At 41.8% G+C, this 16,240-nt stretch overlaps 1 protein-coding gene across 1 annotated transcript; it reads left to right on the plus strand.

Annotated features, from left to right (window-relative positions):
- The first annotated feature begins 2,453 nt into the window (after positions 1–2,453).
- LOC118781662 (early endosome antigen 1-like) lies at positions 2,454–15,429 on the plus strand. The gene is made up of 2 exons (XM_036534670.1): positions 2,454–7,619; positions 15,421–15,429. The coding sequence occupies exons 1-2, from the start codon at positions 2,454–2,456 to the stop codon at positions 15,427–15,429; spliced, it is 5,175 nt and encodes a 1,724-aa protein (XP_036390563.1).
- The last annotated feature ends 811 nt before the right edge of the window (positions 15,430–16,240 follow it).

Consider the following 16,240-nt stretch of genomic DNA (forward strand, 5'->3'; position numbering starts at 1 on the left):
CGCTTGTCACTACTGTCTTTCAAGCTCATGTGAAAGTTGCACATTAACAGGCTTTGGCTCCTGAATCCGAGTCATCACAGCTAATTTGTGACACTGGCTGTCTTTATGCGCACTAAATTTCTCCAGTGCCTTCTGCCAGTTTTGAAAGCCAGTCTTGTAAAAAGTTTGACACAGACTTTTGGCAAAGTATTTAGCACAATAAACACAGAGGACCCCCTTTAAGGATCAGCTGTAGTGGAGTCAAGTATAATCTTTAAACCATTTCTCCTGAAAGTAGAGTATCCTATTTGATATGGTTTGAGTAGGTAGTACATTCACATCTGGCTGATTTGGGCGAGGTCCATGCTCTTCCCCTCCCTCTCCTGAAACTTCATCTTCACCTGCCTGTCTGCTCTCTCTCTCTGTCTGTCATTGTCTCAAACTCACTCTCCCTGTTTGATTGTATTATCTGAAGTACACATGAGAAGCCATACTTAGAGGAAATTCTCATCTTAAAATAACATTAGGATTAGACTGTTGTGATGTCATTATTCTGTCTTAACCATCAATATTTGCTCCTTTTCTCACTCACCTCCATGTCACCTGCTCTCTCTGCCCTGCCGGCATCCTCATGCTCTCTCTCTCCCTCTCTCTCTTTACTCTGAATGTACCAGAGTGAACACGAAAGAAATATTATCAGTAAACAAGCGGTGTTTCTTGCCATGATGTTCAGGAATGGATTACTAACCATTTCTTATCTGAATGGCAATGATTATTATATAAAGAAACATCTCTTGTAGTACTGTATACTTCAATCATCTGACTGGTACTCATTTTCTCACTGCTCTCAACTTACTTTTCTTCTTTTCTGAGGCTGCCCAAAAACTGACGAATGTCACTGCCACCCTTCCTCTCGCTCATGATGACACTCACTGTGAATGAAAGCTGACTGTATTAAAACTGCTTGCACTTTAATCAAACAAACACTAATAATGATATTTATCATAAGCAAGTACAGCTATACAGTATACTATACGAATATGCAATAAATGAAAGCTACTACTGTCTACGCAAATTACACATGCAACGCGACATAAATGATTGACACTTTACTCAGACTCCACGTGGGCTTTCTGACAAATATTACGTAATAAAGACAATAACGTGAGTTGAATACGCTCGTGAGCACCACTGTTGGTCGCTGGGTGAATGTGTGATTGTGAATGTGATTGATTAGCGATCGCAAGTCGGCCCGATTTCACCAAAAACGTTTGTTTCCACTCCATGCAATAACTGACACTTTTTAAGCAACATATTATTTATTTCCACACAGTTCCAGCGCAACGTGGACGTATTGACGTTAACGTTACCTTTTCATGCATGTCCTGGATAAAGTGAAGTGTTATTTTTGGTACGGTGTTCCAACTGATGGGAACATTAACGGATCCTAATTGTACGCAAAGCTAGCGAGTGGAATATGCTCAGAAGGTATGGACTGTTTGCTAGCTAATGCACGGAATGTATGGTAGCTAGCTAACGTTCTGACAGGCACGACGATAACTATTCAAAAAATTATCATTTTCAAACCACTTTACAACAACTATCACAATCGACAGTGATATAGCCTACGTAACACTCATATTACATTCTAGTTTTCCACTTTTTAATACATTTGAAAGTAATGAAATAGAGAGACACTACAGTGTTTCACAATAACTGTGCCTAACCACAGCAATCGAGCAACGGCTTGCAGGGGAACGGCAACACCACTTGGACAAACCACACGCAGAACTGCAGTACATCGTAATACTAGAACCGGCAGTAGACAAGTTGTTAAGTTTAGTTATGGTTATGATTAATTTGCTAACGATTATTTGGGACGGCGGTGCGTGGTTGTCTGTCGTAGCATAGCATTTTTTTTTATTTATATATTTTTTTATATCAATAAATGGGAGGGGGGGGGGGGGGGGGGGGGGGGGGGGGGGGGGGTTGGGGGTTGAGCTTATTTGAATATTGGGGGGAGCCCCCCCCCCCCCCCCCCCCCCCCCCACCCAATATATATTATACTTACGGCCCTGACCCACTTACAAACGGTTCAGCTAGCTACTAGTACAAAGCAGTAACAGTTGGATACAGTATTATAAATACAGTACAGTATTATAAACTAACCGATAGCATTAGCAGTATTAATGCTATTATTAATATTATGCTATTAAACTACAATAATTACTCTAACCATAAATAATCCTGACAGATAAAAAAACAGTCTTGGCAAGTTAATTGTATGGACTAATAGGTGTAACAAGAACTAAAAAATGTAATCTCTACTGGGGTTGGATTTCAGTGAACAGGGATTCTAATGTTTGTATTTATATAATTCTGAAGTACTGTGATGTCATAATCAGTGCTGTTCAGTATCCACTCAAAGAATATAAGTGGCTGCTTTCCCCGCACTTGCAGTGATAGAGAAAAACATGGAACTGAATGATGAGCTGGAGCAGGAGAAACAGGCAGGAAGCTCCCTGGAGGTCGGAGTGGGCTTGACCCAAGCTGAAGTGGAGCACAGGATGGCATTGCAAGATGAGGGCATGCTGCTGCACAAGCAGCTGGAGGAGAAAGTAAAGATGTTGGAGGACCAGAGCGCAGAGGTGGCCTCCAGAAATGCAGAACTCCAGGAGATCCTGGAGGTAGAGAGGACTGACAAACAGAACGCTCTGAACCAGGTATACCAGGAGCTGAATGACACACAGAAGAAACTGTCAGTTTGCCAGGAGTCAGTAGAAATGATCAGTCGTCAAAAAAGGAAGCTTGAGGAGGAAAACCTGCATATGCAGAAGGATAAGAGTATGCTAGAGGAAAGACTGCAGGAGATAATACTCCAATATGAACAATCAATGCGCTGTATCCGGAGACAGAGGGGTGCCTTAAACACTAAGGAGCTTAAGATGAAGCAACTGGAAAAGTCTGTACAACAGCTGCAGATTGAGAAAACCACATTGCAGGAGGGAGCCACACATCAGAACAGTCTTGAGGAGGAAAAACTGGACATGCAGAAGTATATCAGCAAGCTTGAGGGGATGCTGCAGGAGAGTGAGAACAAGTATGTACAATCGAAGCATGCCCTGGATGACAAGGAGAATGAGATTATTGACTGTTCCCAGAAGCTGCAGGAGTATCTGACAACCTCCACAGACATGAAAAAGACCATCAAACAGTTGGAGGAGTCTGTGCAGCAGCTGAACTTTGAAAACGCTGAAATGAAGGAGGCAGCCAAACAGCAGAGCAGCAGAAGCATCATACGTGAGAGGGAGGCTGAGGAGGCCACAAAGCTGAGGATATTGGAGCAACGAGAGAAACAAAGTGTGTTGTCCACAAATGCAGGGACACAGCTGAGGGAGACTGAGGCAAGGCTGCTAGATGAAAATGAGTATGTTAAAGAACCGCAAGCAGCCTTGCAGGAGCAGCGGGAACTGTTGCTAAATGAGTGTATGATGTTCCGTCAGAAGCTGCAGGAGGCCCAGGACAATGCAGAGATAAAACAGCAGAAACTGAAAGAACTGCAGGATTCCTTAAATAGCACACTGGCTAAAATGCAAGCCTACAATGAGGAGAAGATACAGATGACAGAGGAGAGAAACAAAGAGTTGGCCTCTAAAGATGCAGAGCTCCAGGAGCTTCTCAATGCTCTATGGAAACTACAGCAGGAACATGTTGACACAGAAGCTGTGAAACTGTTGAAGTGTAAGGCATCACTTGAGGACAAAACTAGCCTTTGCAGTGATATCCAAGAGGAAAAACTTTGCATGCAGAAGGACATGGATTCGCTCAAACAAAAGTTGAAAGAGAAGGAGGAGGAAATTGCACGGTTAAAGCGTTGCCTCCACAACTTGAGGCGCTCCCTAGGCGCAAAGGATCGTGAGGTTGTGGCTTCCACCAGTAAGTTGCAGGAGGCTCTGTCAAGCACAACAGTCTTGGAAAGATCTGTCAATGAACTGGAGGAATCTGTAAAGCCATTAGAAATGGAGGATGTAGCCAAACGGCAGATTAGAAGAATCACCACGCTGCAGAAGGAGGCTAAGGAGGCTGCAAAGCTGAAGAAAGCTTTGGAGGAACAACAGAAACAAGGTGTGCTGTTCTCAAATGCAGGGACACAGCTGGGGGAAATGGAGGCAAGGCTGCTAGATGAAAATGAGTATGTTAAAGAACCGCAAGCAGCCTTGCAGGAGCAGCAGGAGCTGTTGGAAAATGAGTGTCACACTCTCCGTCAGCAGTTGCAGGAGGCCCAGGACAATGCAGGGGCGAAAGAGCAGGCACTGAAGGAACTACAGGATTCCTCAAATAGCACACTGGCTAAAATGCAAGCCTACAATGAGGAGAAAATACAGATGACAGAGGAGAGAAACAAAGAGTTGGCCTCTAAAGATGCAGAGCTCCAGGAGCTTTTGACTGATCTATTGCAACTACAGCAGGAACAGGCTGACACAGAAGCACAACTTTTGAAGTGTAAGGCATCACTTGAGACCAAAATTCGCAATTGCAATGATATCCAAGAGGAAAAACTTTGCATGCAGAGGGCTATGGATTCTCTTGTGCAAATGCTGAAGGAAAAGGAAGAGGAAAATGGGCAATTACAGCACTGTCTCCACAACTTGAGGTGCAGCCTAGATGACAAGGATCATGAGATTGTAGCTTCCTCCGAGAAGCTGCAGGAGGCCCTGTCAGCCACGGTAGTTTTGGACAGAACTATCAAGCAGCTGGAGGAATCTGGAGAGCAGACAAAGATGCAGACTGCAACATTGGAGGAGCTGGCCAAACAGCAGAGCAGTAGAATCACCATGCTAGAGAAAGAGGCTGAGGAGTCTGCGATGGTCAGGAAGGACTTGGAGGAACAGCTTAATCAAGAGATGCAGAATCGGAATGTGCTGTTCCTAAATGGACAAGCACAACTAAAAGAAATGGAGGCAGTGTTGTATGAGAGGCAGAAGGTCAGCGAGACTAAAGCTCAGCAAGAGGCCCTTCAGGATCAGATAGAGCTGATGCAAAATGAGCAGCAGATGCTACATCAGCAGCTGGAGGAGTCCCAGAGAAATGCAGAGATGAAAGAGCAGGCACTGAGGGACATGCAGTATTCCTTAAGAGAGACGCTGGCTGGAATGGAGGCACACAATGAGAAGAAGGTACAGGTGTTGGAGAGGAGATGCAAAGAGTTAGTCTCTCAAAATGAAGAGCTCCACAGGCGTATTCATTGTAAAGAAACTGAAGGAGAGACCACTCTACAGCAAGTTCAACAAGAGCTGAGTAAAAACCAAAAACAACTGTCAATTTGTGAAGCATCGCTTGAAGATAATGCTCGCCGATGCAAATATCTTGAGAAAGAAAAACTGAGCATGGAAACATACATCAAGAAGCTTGAGGAAATGCTGCAGGACAGTGAGGACAAATACATAAAAACGAAACATTGTAACAATAAAATAATGAGTGCCCTAGATGACAAGGACAAGGAGATTATGGCCTATTTCCAGAAGCTGCAGAACTATCTGACAGCCTCCACAGACCTGAAAAAGACTATCATAGAGCTGCAGGAGTCTGTGCAGCAGATGAAGAATGAGAACCTCAGACTGGAGGAGGCAGCTAAACATCAGAAGAAGAGAATCACCGCATTAGAGAAGGAAGCTGAAGAGGCCATGATGATGAAGAAAAATTTGGAAGAAAAACTGACTCTAGAGGTGCAGAAGCAAAATGTGCTATTCCTAAAGGCACAGGCACAGGTGAAAGAAATGGAGGCCATGCTGTTGTATGAGAGGCAGAAGATCAGTAAGGCTAACGCTCAGCAAGAAGCCTTTCAGAATCATATAGAGCTGATGCAAAATGAACGCACAATGCTCCATCAGCAATTGAAAGAGGCCCAGGAAAACACAGAGCTGAAAGAGCAGGCATTGAGGGACATGCAGAGCTGCTTAAACGACTCTCTGACTAAAATGAAAGGTTATGAGGAGAGGACACAAATGTTAGAAGAGAGGAGCACAGAGTTAGCCTCTAAAAATGCAGATCTCCAGGAGCTGCTCAGTTGTAGAGAAGCAGACAGAGAGAGCACTCTTTCTCAGATGCAGCAGGAACTGTCTGACAGCCAATCCAAACTGTCAATTTGTCAGGCATCACTAAAAGACAGCAATTACCAGTGTTGTGAGCTTGCAGAGGAAAAAGTACGTATTCAGATGGATATGAACAAACTTGAACAAAGACTGCAGGAAAGCCAGGACAAGTTTACCCATTTAGAGGACCGTTTTCACAATCTGACATTCACCTTGAGTGACAAGGAGCAAGAGGTCATCACTTCCTCCCAGAAACTACATGAGGTCCTCTCAGCCAATGCTGAAATGGAGAAGATGGTCAAGCAGCTGGAGGAGTCTGTGATCCAACTGGAACGTGAAAAGTCAAGAATGGAGGCTTCAGTTGAAGAACAGAAGAACAGAATTACACAGCTGCAGAGCATGCTAGAGAAAACCACAATGGTCAAGAAAGATTCTGATGAACAGATCAGTCAGGATTTGCAGAAGAAAAGACTGCTGACACCAAATGCTCATATCCAACAGAGGGAGAGGGAGTTGTTGGACATGGAGGAAGAGGCTACCAAAAGTAAGCTTCTGCAAGATGCCCTGCAGCGGCTGGGGGAGGTGAAAGAAGCAACGATGCTCCGACAACAGTTGGATGAGGCCACAAAAAGAGCACAAGATAAAGAACAGGAGCTAGTGGACATGCAGGTTCACTTCAGTAACCTGAAAAGGCAATCTGATAATGCAGAGACATTACCGGTGGTGGAAGAGGACAGGAGGGAGCTGGTCACCAGAAATGTTGATCTCCAGAAGCTGCTAGAGTGTGACGCAAGCAAGAGAGAGAGAGTACTACTGCAGGAACTGGCTGGTACAGAGAAGAAACTGTGGTTGTGTGAGCAATCACTTGAACAGAAGACTCGGTATTGCAACAATCTCAAGGAAGAAAAAGTTCATATGCAGATGGAAGTTAATACACTTACGAAAGTGCTCAAAGAAAGTGAAGGTCAGCATGCCCAATTAGTGCACTGCATCCGGATACTGAAGAGTACTCTGGATAGGAGAACTCAGATGCAGGAGAATGCCTCTTCCTCCCAAAAGCTGCAACAGGTCTTGCAATCCTCTGAGATCATGGAAAAAAATGTTTTGCGACTGGAGAAATCTGTGCTTTTGCTGGAAACTGAGAATGCCAAGTTGGCAAGCACAGGCAAAGAGCAAACTGACAGGATTGCAATATTGCAGCAGGAGCTTGACAAGGCCAAAGAGAAGAAAACAGATTTGGAGGAAAAGCTCAATCGGGAGATGGAGCTGCAAAGCTTGGTGCATAGACAGGTGCTCAGTATTAAGCATTATAAAGAGGATGCCATCAGCAAAATGAAATCCAGGATGGATGAGCTTTCGCAGCAGCTAAAGGCAGAAGTGGAGAAGCGCACCAGATTGGATGAAGAGAACAGACGCTTGCTTCAGCAAGTCTCTTCTGTCGAGACCCTCAATGAGAGCTACACGCGAATGAAGAGCATAATGATATACGTGGACGAGGAACTGGGAATCTTACGGCAGCAGGTGCAGGACCTGGGGAGATCCAGAGAGGTAAGGCAGCACGGAAATCAGTCCACTCCTTCCTCCAGGCCCATACCACATTCCATCAGTCAACTGAGTGCATCAAAATCAACAAGGTGTACTTGAGTGGCCCTGGAGTGACTGGAGAACAGTCAAGTCAGAACAGCTTATGCCTGCTCAGCACCAGCAGGGGCCTGATCTCTTCATGTGATTCATCTGGAACCTGCTTGTGCTAAATGTGAGACCTGATAGTCCAGTTGTAAGTAGCTGATTTGTTTGTATGTATGTTTCTTTTGTAAGTATTGTTTTAATTTTTTATTTTTTTACAAAAACTTAATAAAAGGTGTTAGATCAATCATCAAGTTATTTTTATTTGAGGAAATTCAAATACAAATCAACAAACACATGCCAACTAAATCAAGAAAAGATGCTACTCCTACAAGGCTTTTTTACAATAATGATTTACATTTAACTAGCTAGCTGCCTGGTGAGCAGCTCATTATCAAGCTAGCTGACGTTAGTTAGCTAGCTAGATAGATTAGCTAGCTAACTACCTTGCTAGATGGGGCAGATAGCTAGCTAGCTAGCTAGATAACTTTGCTTGCTATCAAGAGCAATCTCATGCTGTAGCTTTCGCAAGCACACAAACTACAGACAATCTGCGGTGTTTCGCGAGCATAACCATTTACTCTATTTACGCTTTTAAATATTTATATTTTTCATGTCTGTGACATTTTCTACAGATATAGACAATGAAACTGTAGTGAAAGGTGTAATGTTGCTAGTACGATGTCAATATGACTATCAACAGATCATTTTCACTGTCTATTGAGAACCGCGCGCGGCACGCGGAAAAAATAGCCTCCCTTCCGAATCTCTAGATGAAGCGGCGCTGCTCACGCGGGCTGTGTGGCTTCTCTAATCTGTTAACATGGGCGCCGAAATGAAAATCATGACGTTCCGCGACCGTCACGCACACGGGACGCAACTGGTGTGGCGCCGGCCTACAGCTGGAGCGGAGAAGAGGTTGCCAGATTGGAGAACCTGGTAATGATTTTTTCGTAGGAAAAGCGAGTCAACACAACACTTCCAACAGGGCATCAACAGGCGAATTGACGAGGATCGCCAAAGAACCAATAGAGAGAGCGTCTTACAAAGTTGTACCATCGAGGTCAGTCTTTTGAGGAAATTCCTGAAACGCGCCGATTCACACGGATCTGGCCTCCACGGAGCGCTGGCTATCGGCTCGCTGACGGCTCTGTGTTACTTTCATCGACCAAATAAACTATTGAGCAAACATCATGTACTTGCTGTTATGTTTGCTATTCATTCATTGCCATCCTGGAATAAATGGACAAAATCAGCAAAGGGTGAGTGGCTACTCTTCCATTCACTCCTAACAGTTTGTAAATATCCCGACGAGACCCTCATGCCATTTCCATCAGGAACTCGGTCTCTTTCTCCAGCTGTACCTATATCATTCACAAACTCCACTGCATACCTTCAAAGTCTCAAACTTTTGCATGACTTTTTAATGGTATCTGAAGACTCTTCTCGTTCTCGTTTTATTATTACTGATGTTGCTTTTTTAAAGTCCTCTCATATTAATAATTTGAGATGTATTGTAATGCTTTTATTCTTGATCTCTCGGAATGTGCAACCAAACCCTGGCCCGGTAGATACCATGCATTCTCTACTAACAGGTCTTGGGTTGATTCATTTTAATGTTAGAAGTCTTATCCAAAAATGGATATGATTAAAATTTGGGAAAATACCACAAATGCAGATATTATAGTGTTATCAGAAACTTGGCTTAAGAAATCTGTATCAAACAATTCGATTTCTATTGATGGCTATACGGTTTATAGAACCGATCATGCAAGTAAAGGAAGAGGGTTTGCTATTGAGCAGGCATTCTTGCATGACTTGTTCCATAATATTGACAGAGTAAATCTGATTCCAGATGTCGACTCTGCCTGGGACTACTTTCAAAAGAAGTTTATGTCCATCTGTGATAGACATGCCCCTGTTAAGAAATTTAGAATTAGTGGGAAGGACAATCCCTGGTTCTCTGATAAATTAGCTAAATTAATCAGACTGAAAAATGAATCTTGGGCTATTGCTAGATGCACAAAAGCACCTGCTGACTGGAACTCCTTTCGGGCTCTAAGAAACAAGTGCACCAGTTTGATCAGGAAGTCTAAATCAGATTTCTACCTGAAAGCAATCACAGAGAACCTTAATAACCCTGCTAAATTCTGGAAATTGATTAAAACAGTTTCAGCTTCTAATGTATGTCCTGTTCTTCCAAACCATTTAATGATTGATTCTAATGAAGTGAAGGACAAAGTTGAAATTGTAGAGGCTTTTAATAAACACACATCTTTTGGTGATGTGGCACAACCATCTAATGGATGCCCTGTTACAGTGAGCACTGATACAGGGCCTCATGTTAATGATTTAATTTTGAGACCATTTCTTACAATGAGGTCTACAATGATTTAAAAGACATAGACCCTAAAAAGTCTGCAGGCCCAGACAATTTGGATCCTTACCTTTTAAAGATAGCAGCTCCTATTATTGCCGAGCCAGTCGCTCACATTTTTTACTTAAACCTCTTGTCCAATTCCATACAGAAGGTTTTGAAATCAGCTTATGTTCTCCGCCTGTTAAAAGATGGAGACCCTTCAAATGTAAATAATTACCGCCCTATCTCCAAGCTTCCTATATTGGCCAAAGTCCTTGAATCTTTAGTGAATGCTCAGCTCAAGAATTACTTACTTAAAAACAACATTCTGAGTGGGGTGCAGTCTGGCTTTAGATCAGGGCACAGCACTATCACTGCAGCCATGGCAGTGACAAACGACATCATAAATGTGCTTGATAAAAAACAGCACCGTGCTGCATTTTTTGTTGACCTATCAAAGGCATTTGATTCAGTTGATCATCAGCTGTTGTTAGCTAGACTTCATAATATTAGCCTATGTGAAGGGGCTGTAAACTGGTTTAAAAAGGATCTTACAGACAGAACACAGTGTGTTGTTGCTGAGAATTATAAGTAAAGTTTTCTCAATATATCAAGAGGTGTACCCCAGGGTTCACTTTTAGCTCCTGTTTTATTCAATTACCTAGGCAATGGGATGCATCCAGCTAAATTGCACATGTATGCAGATGATACAGTCATCTACACAATTGCTCTTTCTGTGCCTAAAGCCATTGAGGAGCTCCAGACTGCATGTCTGTCACTACTGACCTCGTTACATGGTCTCAGGCTAGTCCTGAATGCACACAAAACAAAATTCATGACTTTCACCAGAGCTTGTTCTCAAGCAGAGTCTTTTAGCATTGTTACTTCGCCGGGTACGTCCATTGAAAAGGTGCCAGTTTATAAATACCTGGGTATATGGTTAGATGAGAAACTGTCCTACAAAACCCATATTGACAAACTGTCCTACAAAACCCATATTGACAATCTCGTGAGGAAATTTAAACTTGGTTTTTATTATCGTAATAAGGCTTGTTTTACATTTGAAGCTCAGAAGAAGCTTGTTCAATCCACATTTCTTCCTATATTTGATTATTTAGACATAATATATATGCATGCAGCCTCCTCTGTGCTGCATAGGCTGGATTCAGTCTACCATGCATGCCAATGCCAAATGCCAAGTCACTCACCCATCATTGCACCTTATACAAATTAGTGGGCTGGACATCAGTGTCCCTACGCAGACAGCTACATTGGTATGTTTTCATATGCAAAGGCCTGTTGGGTAAACTACCCCCTTACCTCTGTAGTCTTCTGTCTTTCTCCACTAACAGTTATTTAACAAGGTCTGCTAGGTGGTTACTACTTTGAGTCCCCAGGGCTATTACAGAATTAGGCAAGACTGCTTTTTCTTATTGTGCACCAGAGGCATGGAATAGTCTACAAAGTATGCTACATTTAAATGTATTAGTGCCCCTCGGTGAGTTTAAATATTTGCTTCACAATGCTGTGCAGGAGGAGTGTAAATGTTTCCTATAGTCTGGACCGTTTAATTGATGTTATGTTGCTGTATATTTATATGTTGTAATGTCTTACTTGTAATGTAATGTCATGGAACTGTTTTAATGTTCCCTGCTGTTCTCTTGGCCAGGTCACCCTTGCAAAAGAGACTTTATATCTCAATGGGTTTTTATTCTAGTTAAATAAAGGTTAAATAAATAAAATAGATGAGAATGAAAAATTACAAAACTCTAAAATTACAAACAACAATATTATAATATATAAAAATGACATAAATTACATAAAAGGGAAACAGGATCACATTTTCAGAAATGGAGCCATTGAAAAAATGCATCGTGGCGGCCATGGTGGCCATTTTACTTTCCGCCATAACCGAATTATGTATTTTGCATCATATCTCCTGAACTAAACATGACAACACAAAAAGGTGATCTACCCCTATGTTTTGATGGTCAAGGAGTACAATGATACCATATAGGTACAACATCATAAACTGTTCAGGTGAATAGTTAATGGTGAATTCAGTGACGTTGTGAGAAGGATTACAATATAATCGCAGCATCTGAGAAGATGCAGAATGAAATTTCAAGCATATTTCTTGTAATCTTTAATTTACAATCACTCTTTGGGGCCAGAATTGTCTATTATGTTAGTCCACAGTCTTGATGATGAGGCTGTCATTCTATTGATTCTATTATTCTTGATGGCCCTGACATCAAATCTCAATCTGAGGGTGTGTCTTAAGCTGTGCTCAGCATAGCTCAGCTTGTTCAGTTTAACAGCTGCATTCGGAGGCATGAGCACAACCAGGAACAGGAAACTCCCTTACCAGTGTATGTGGGACTCAGTGTTCATGCCAAGACATGAAGAAAAGAACTTGTCGACACACTCTTTCAGCTAGGACTCTCAATATCATATGACAGAGTGATGGACATCACCATAGTAATGGGCAACCATACGAGTGAGCTGTATCACAGAGAGCAAGTGGTGTGTCCAACGACATGGAGAGAGGGATTGTTCACAACAGCAGCAGTGGACAACATAGACCAGAAACCTAGTTCTACATCTTCAACTGGCACAAGAATTTCACTATTCCAGCATCCCACCAGCCCAAATAATGGGATTGACTGCAGAGTAGGATGTGACCTTGATTCAAATTATGCACACTGGTTACCTGCTCATGTTAAAGACATGGCAGGTCTTTCCAAAACCAATCCAGGTGTGGCAAAGGAATTTCTGACAGGGAAATTCACAGTCACAAAGAGTCAAAAAGTGTTTTCAGCAATGGCTATAGATCAAGCGCATGAGCAAAACAATGCTACAGTGAAGGGAGGCGGAGGAGCAGTTGGTCTGATGCAAAACCAGGATTCTCTCTGTCACTGGACCGTTGCTGGACCAGAAGTTTCTCGGGTGATTGATGAGATTGAGAATGCCATGGAGTTCAGCAGTAAGGGTCTCTGAAAACAGACATCATGAACAGGCCAAAAGTGTCCTGCCAAAAGCTGAAATTCAAAAGATATGTGAGTGCATTAGTTGCCGTGATTGAGGAAATGGGAAACCCCTTTGCAGAGGACAGCAACAACCTTCTGAAGCTGGACTCAAGAGAATTAGCAGACCAAGCTGTTGTGGATGCTGTTCGGGTAGCAGAGAGGATGGGCCAAGAGCAGTACAAACTTTTTGTTGCAGAGAGGATGCAGGGCATGAAACCCATCACCACCTCTTTAGGGAGGAACAAGCTCCCTCTTTTTAAAACAGCTCCAATAAGAGGACTGTCCAAGACTAAACTCACTGAAAAATCACTGAAAAATGACTGTGCACTGTTTTCCAGCCTCTACATCGCCTATCAGACCCGTGATGGGAATGTGGAAAACTTCTTCAAACACAAAAATCAGGCTTACCCTCCATCACTCTCCCTTCATAGTGGACTACGCTTGGGAAACAAGGCTGATCTGTTAAGTTGCCTAGAAAGCCCCAGACAGTGAGATCCAAATACTAGATGGGTCAGCAGTCATCAACATGCTGAAACCAGCCGTAGCTAAAACCTTCAATGACTTTTCCAGCAAAATCTTCATACCTTATATCAAAGAGAAACTTGAAAGGGGCCACAGAGTGGATGTTGTATGGGACTGCTATGAAGTTAACAGCTTAAAGTCCCAGACAAGACAGAAGTGGGGAATTTACTATATTTGACCATCAAAACATAGGGGTAGACATCACCTTTCTGTGTTATCATGTTTGGTTAGTTCAGGAGATATGATGCAAAATACATAATTTGGTTATGGCGGAAAGTAAAATGGCTGCCACGGCCACCACGAGGCATTTTTTCAATGGCTCCATTTCTGAAAATGTCTTGATAAGCAGATGGTATGGGCATGGCTTATGGCTCTTGCCTTGTGTAGTTCGGGAAATTGTGGGAGTGGGATGTGTTCTTCCTAATGAAATTATGTAGTACTTTAAATGTTCATATATTATTTTCAATAAGTTTTTTCTCTTCCTTTCAGTTTTGCTTAAATTCAGAAACCATTTAGATCTATATTGGTGTTCTAGCAGCCATTGTGTTCTAACCCATTTTCTCAGGGCTGGCTCTAGCCATTTTGGTGCCCTAGGCGAGATTAGGATTTCGTATTTTCGTATTTCATATCCTTTGTGATAAACAAGGAGGATAAGAGAAATGGTAAGAAAAAAATAAAATTTCTTCAAACAAGACAACTTTGTGTACTGTTTTTCATTTGTGTCGTTCAGATTTATGCTCTAGAAATGAGACTGTAATCTTTTACGCAGTTCAGGAAGGTGGTGCTCTAGGCAACCACCTATGTGGCCTATACCTTTAGCCAGCCCGGCCCTTCATTTTCTGCATGAAGATGCAGAGTGGGTCACTGTCTGCTGAGAATCTTAAAACATGTGCTATGTTAATAGTAACCTGGGCCTATATTTATAAAGCATCTCAGAATTAAATGCTAAATGCACTTAGGAGTGAATGTACCACTGAGTATGTCGTTATTGTGAAGCTTCATACTCCTAATGGTAAGGCCAGTTCCTTCCAGGAGATCTCAGGTGATTTTGATGGCACGTTAAGTGCTACAAAAGAACAGTAGTGGTGATATTTTTCATAGTTCATTCTGTATGTGGAAATGCCCAATAAATCGTTGAAAGCAATAATGTTGTTGTGGGATGGTTTCCACTCTTAGTCAACTTAAAAGCAACAAAAATAATTATTTGAATGTTTTTGCCGTTAAATAATATGAATAAAATACTTATGAGGACATTTTATTTCTTTGTTAAATTTAATATTGCCTTAGTTCTTGATTTCCCCTGAAGATAATAGGCTAGAAATCTCGTGCCAATGAGAGTCTGGAGCTTGCAAATATTCTACAGATTTGCGAAACCTTTTCTTGCGTCTGACTTTATAGGGACTGTTACTGGATTCATTTGTCGAGAATCTGAAATCTTTTCCAGCTGCCCAATTCCCATATCTACAACACTACATAACACTACATTACATCTTATGAACCCTTCAGATAACATAACTGAAATGTGAAATATTGTTTGTGTCATTTATCGGTTCTATACTCTGCCATATTTTGCTATAAATACTGAAATACAACATAAATGATAAATATAGATAGGTCTTGAGCTGTTCTGTCAGTTCAGGCATTTGTCCCAAAGGCAGCCTGATCCCTATGGGCTGGGTTTGATCCCAGCTGTGCCATTATCTAACAGCGACCAGGAGTCCACATTGGTGGAACAAAGTGGTTTCATCCTGCCAGGTTAGGGGTGACTATGATGACAGGGTCCCCTAGTTTCTCTGTTGTGGTGCCCTCTAAGGGCTTGTGAGGCAACTGCCCCTTGTATGACATCAGTGGGGATTGTCTGAAGTCACAATTTTAGAAAATATTGTAATAATGGAAAGTTATCTTCAACATTAAGTGTTACGGGAACTTTCAGAAAATTGATCAAAATCCTCAGAGGGAATATTGATATAGGAATCTTCTTGTAACATAAGTAGTCAAAATTATAAGAAAATAACTCATGCACTGTCATCAAATAGACTTATAAACAATCTGAAACTGTGTTTTGTGTAACATCCAGGCAGAGTGGTTACTGTCAATATATATTCAACATTTTTCACATTTTGACATACTCCTTCATTCTGCTAGAGAACCCCACTGTTTTTCTAGTTTCAGTACTTTAAGATTTAACATGCACACACACTTAGGCTGATTTAACAAATCAGGCTTTCACAGGTGTTGTGAAATGCAGTTAATTATCTAATATCTGTTAGGTTGGTTAAAGCTAACTAGTTGACTGGAAATAATGCTGACTGATTGAAACCACCTTAGAGAAACAGCCCCCAGTTACACAAGTCACTCCTCTTCTGTGTCTTTTCAGACACATTGTTGGTATTAAAATCTTTCCTTCAAAGTACATACGGTTTGTAAATCACTTTGATGAAATGACTTAATCCATTCATCTTAAAGTTACAATTTCTCCAGTAAAACCTCCACTGTCAATTAACCATAAATTAAAGGTTAATGTTTCCATATTCTACATTTTCAAAATGTGTTGATATACAAGTATAGAGGAAATGTAAATAATGACGCCATGGAATTAATTGGAAAAAAAAAAAGTATTACTAAATTTACTA

This window comes from Megalops cyprinoides, chromosome 8, assembly GCF_013368585.1.
Source record: "Megalops cyprinoides isolate fMegCyp1 chromosome 8, fMegCyp1.pri, whole genome shotgun sequence".
Classification (NCBI taxonomy): Eukaryota; Metazoa; Chordata; class Actinopteri; order Elopiformes; family Megalopidae; genus Megalops; species Megalops cyprinoides.

Bases quoted from the DNA above. Each gene is read 5' to 3' on its own strand.
- LOC118781662 (XM_036534670.1), top strand. From the start codon at position 2,454: ATGGAACTGAATGATGAGCTGGAGCAGGAGAAACAGGCAGGAAGCTCC.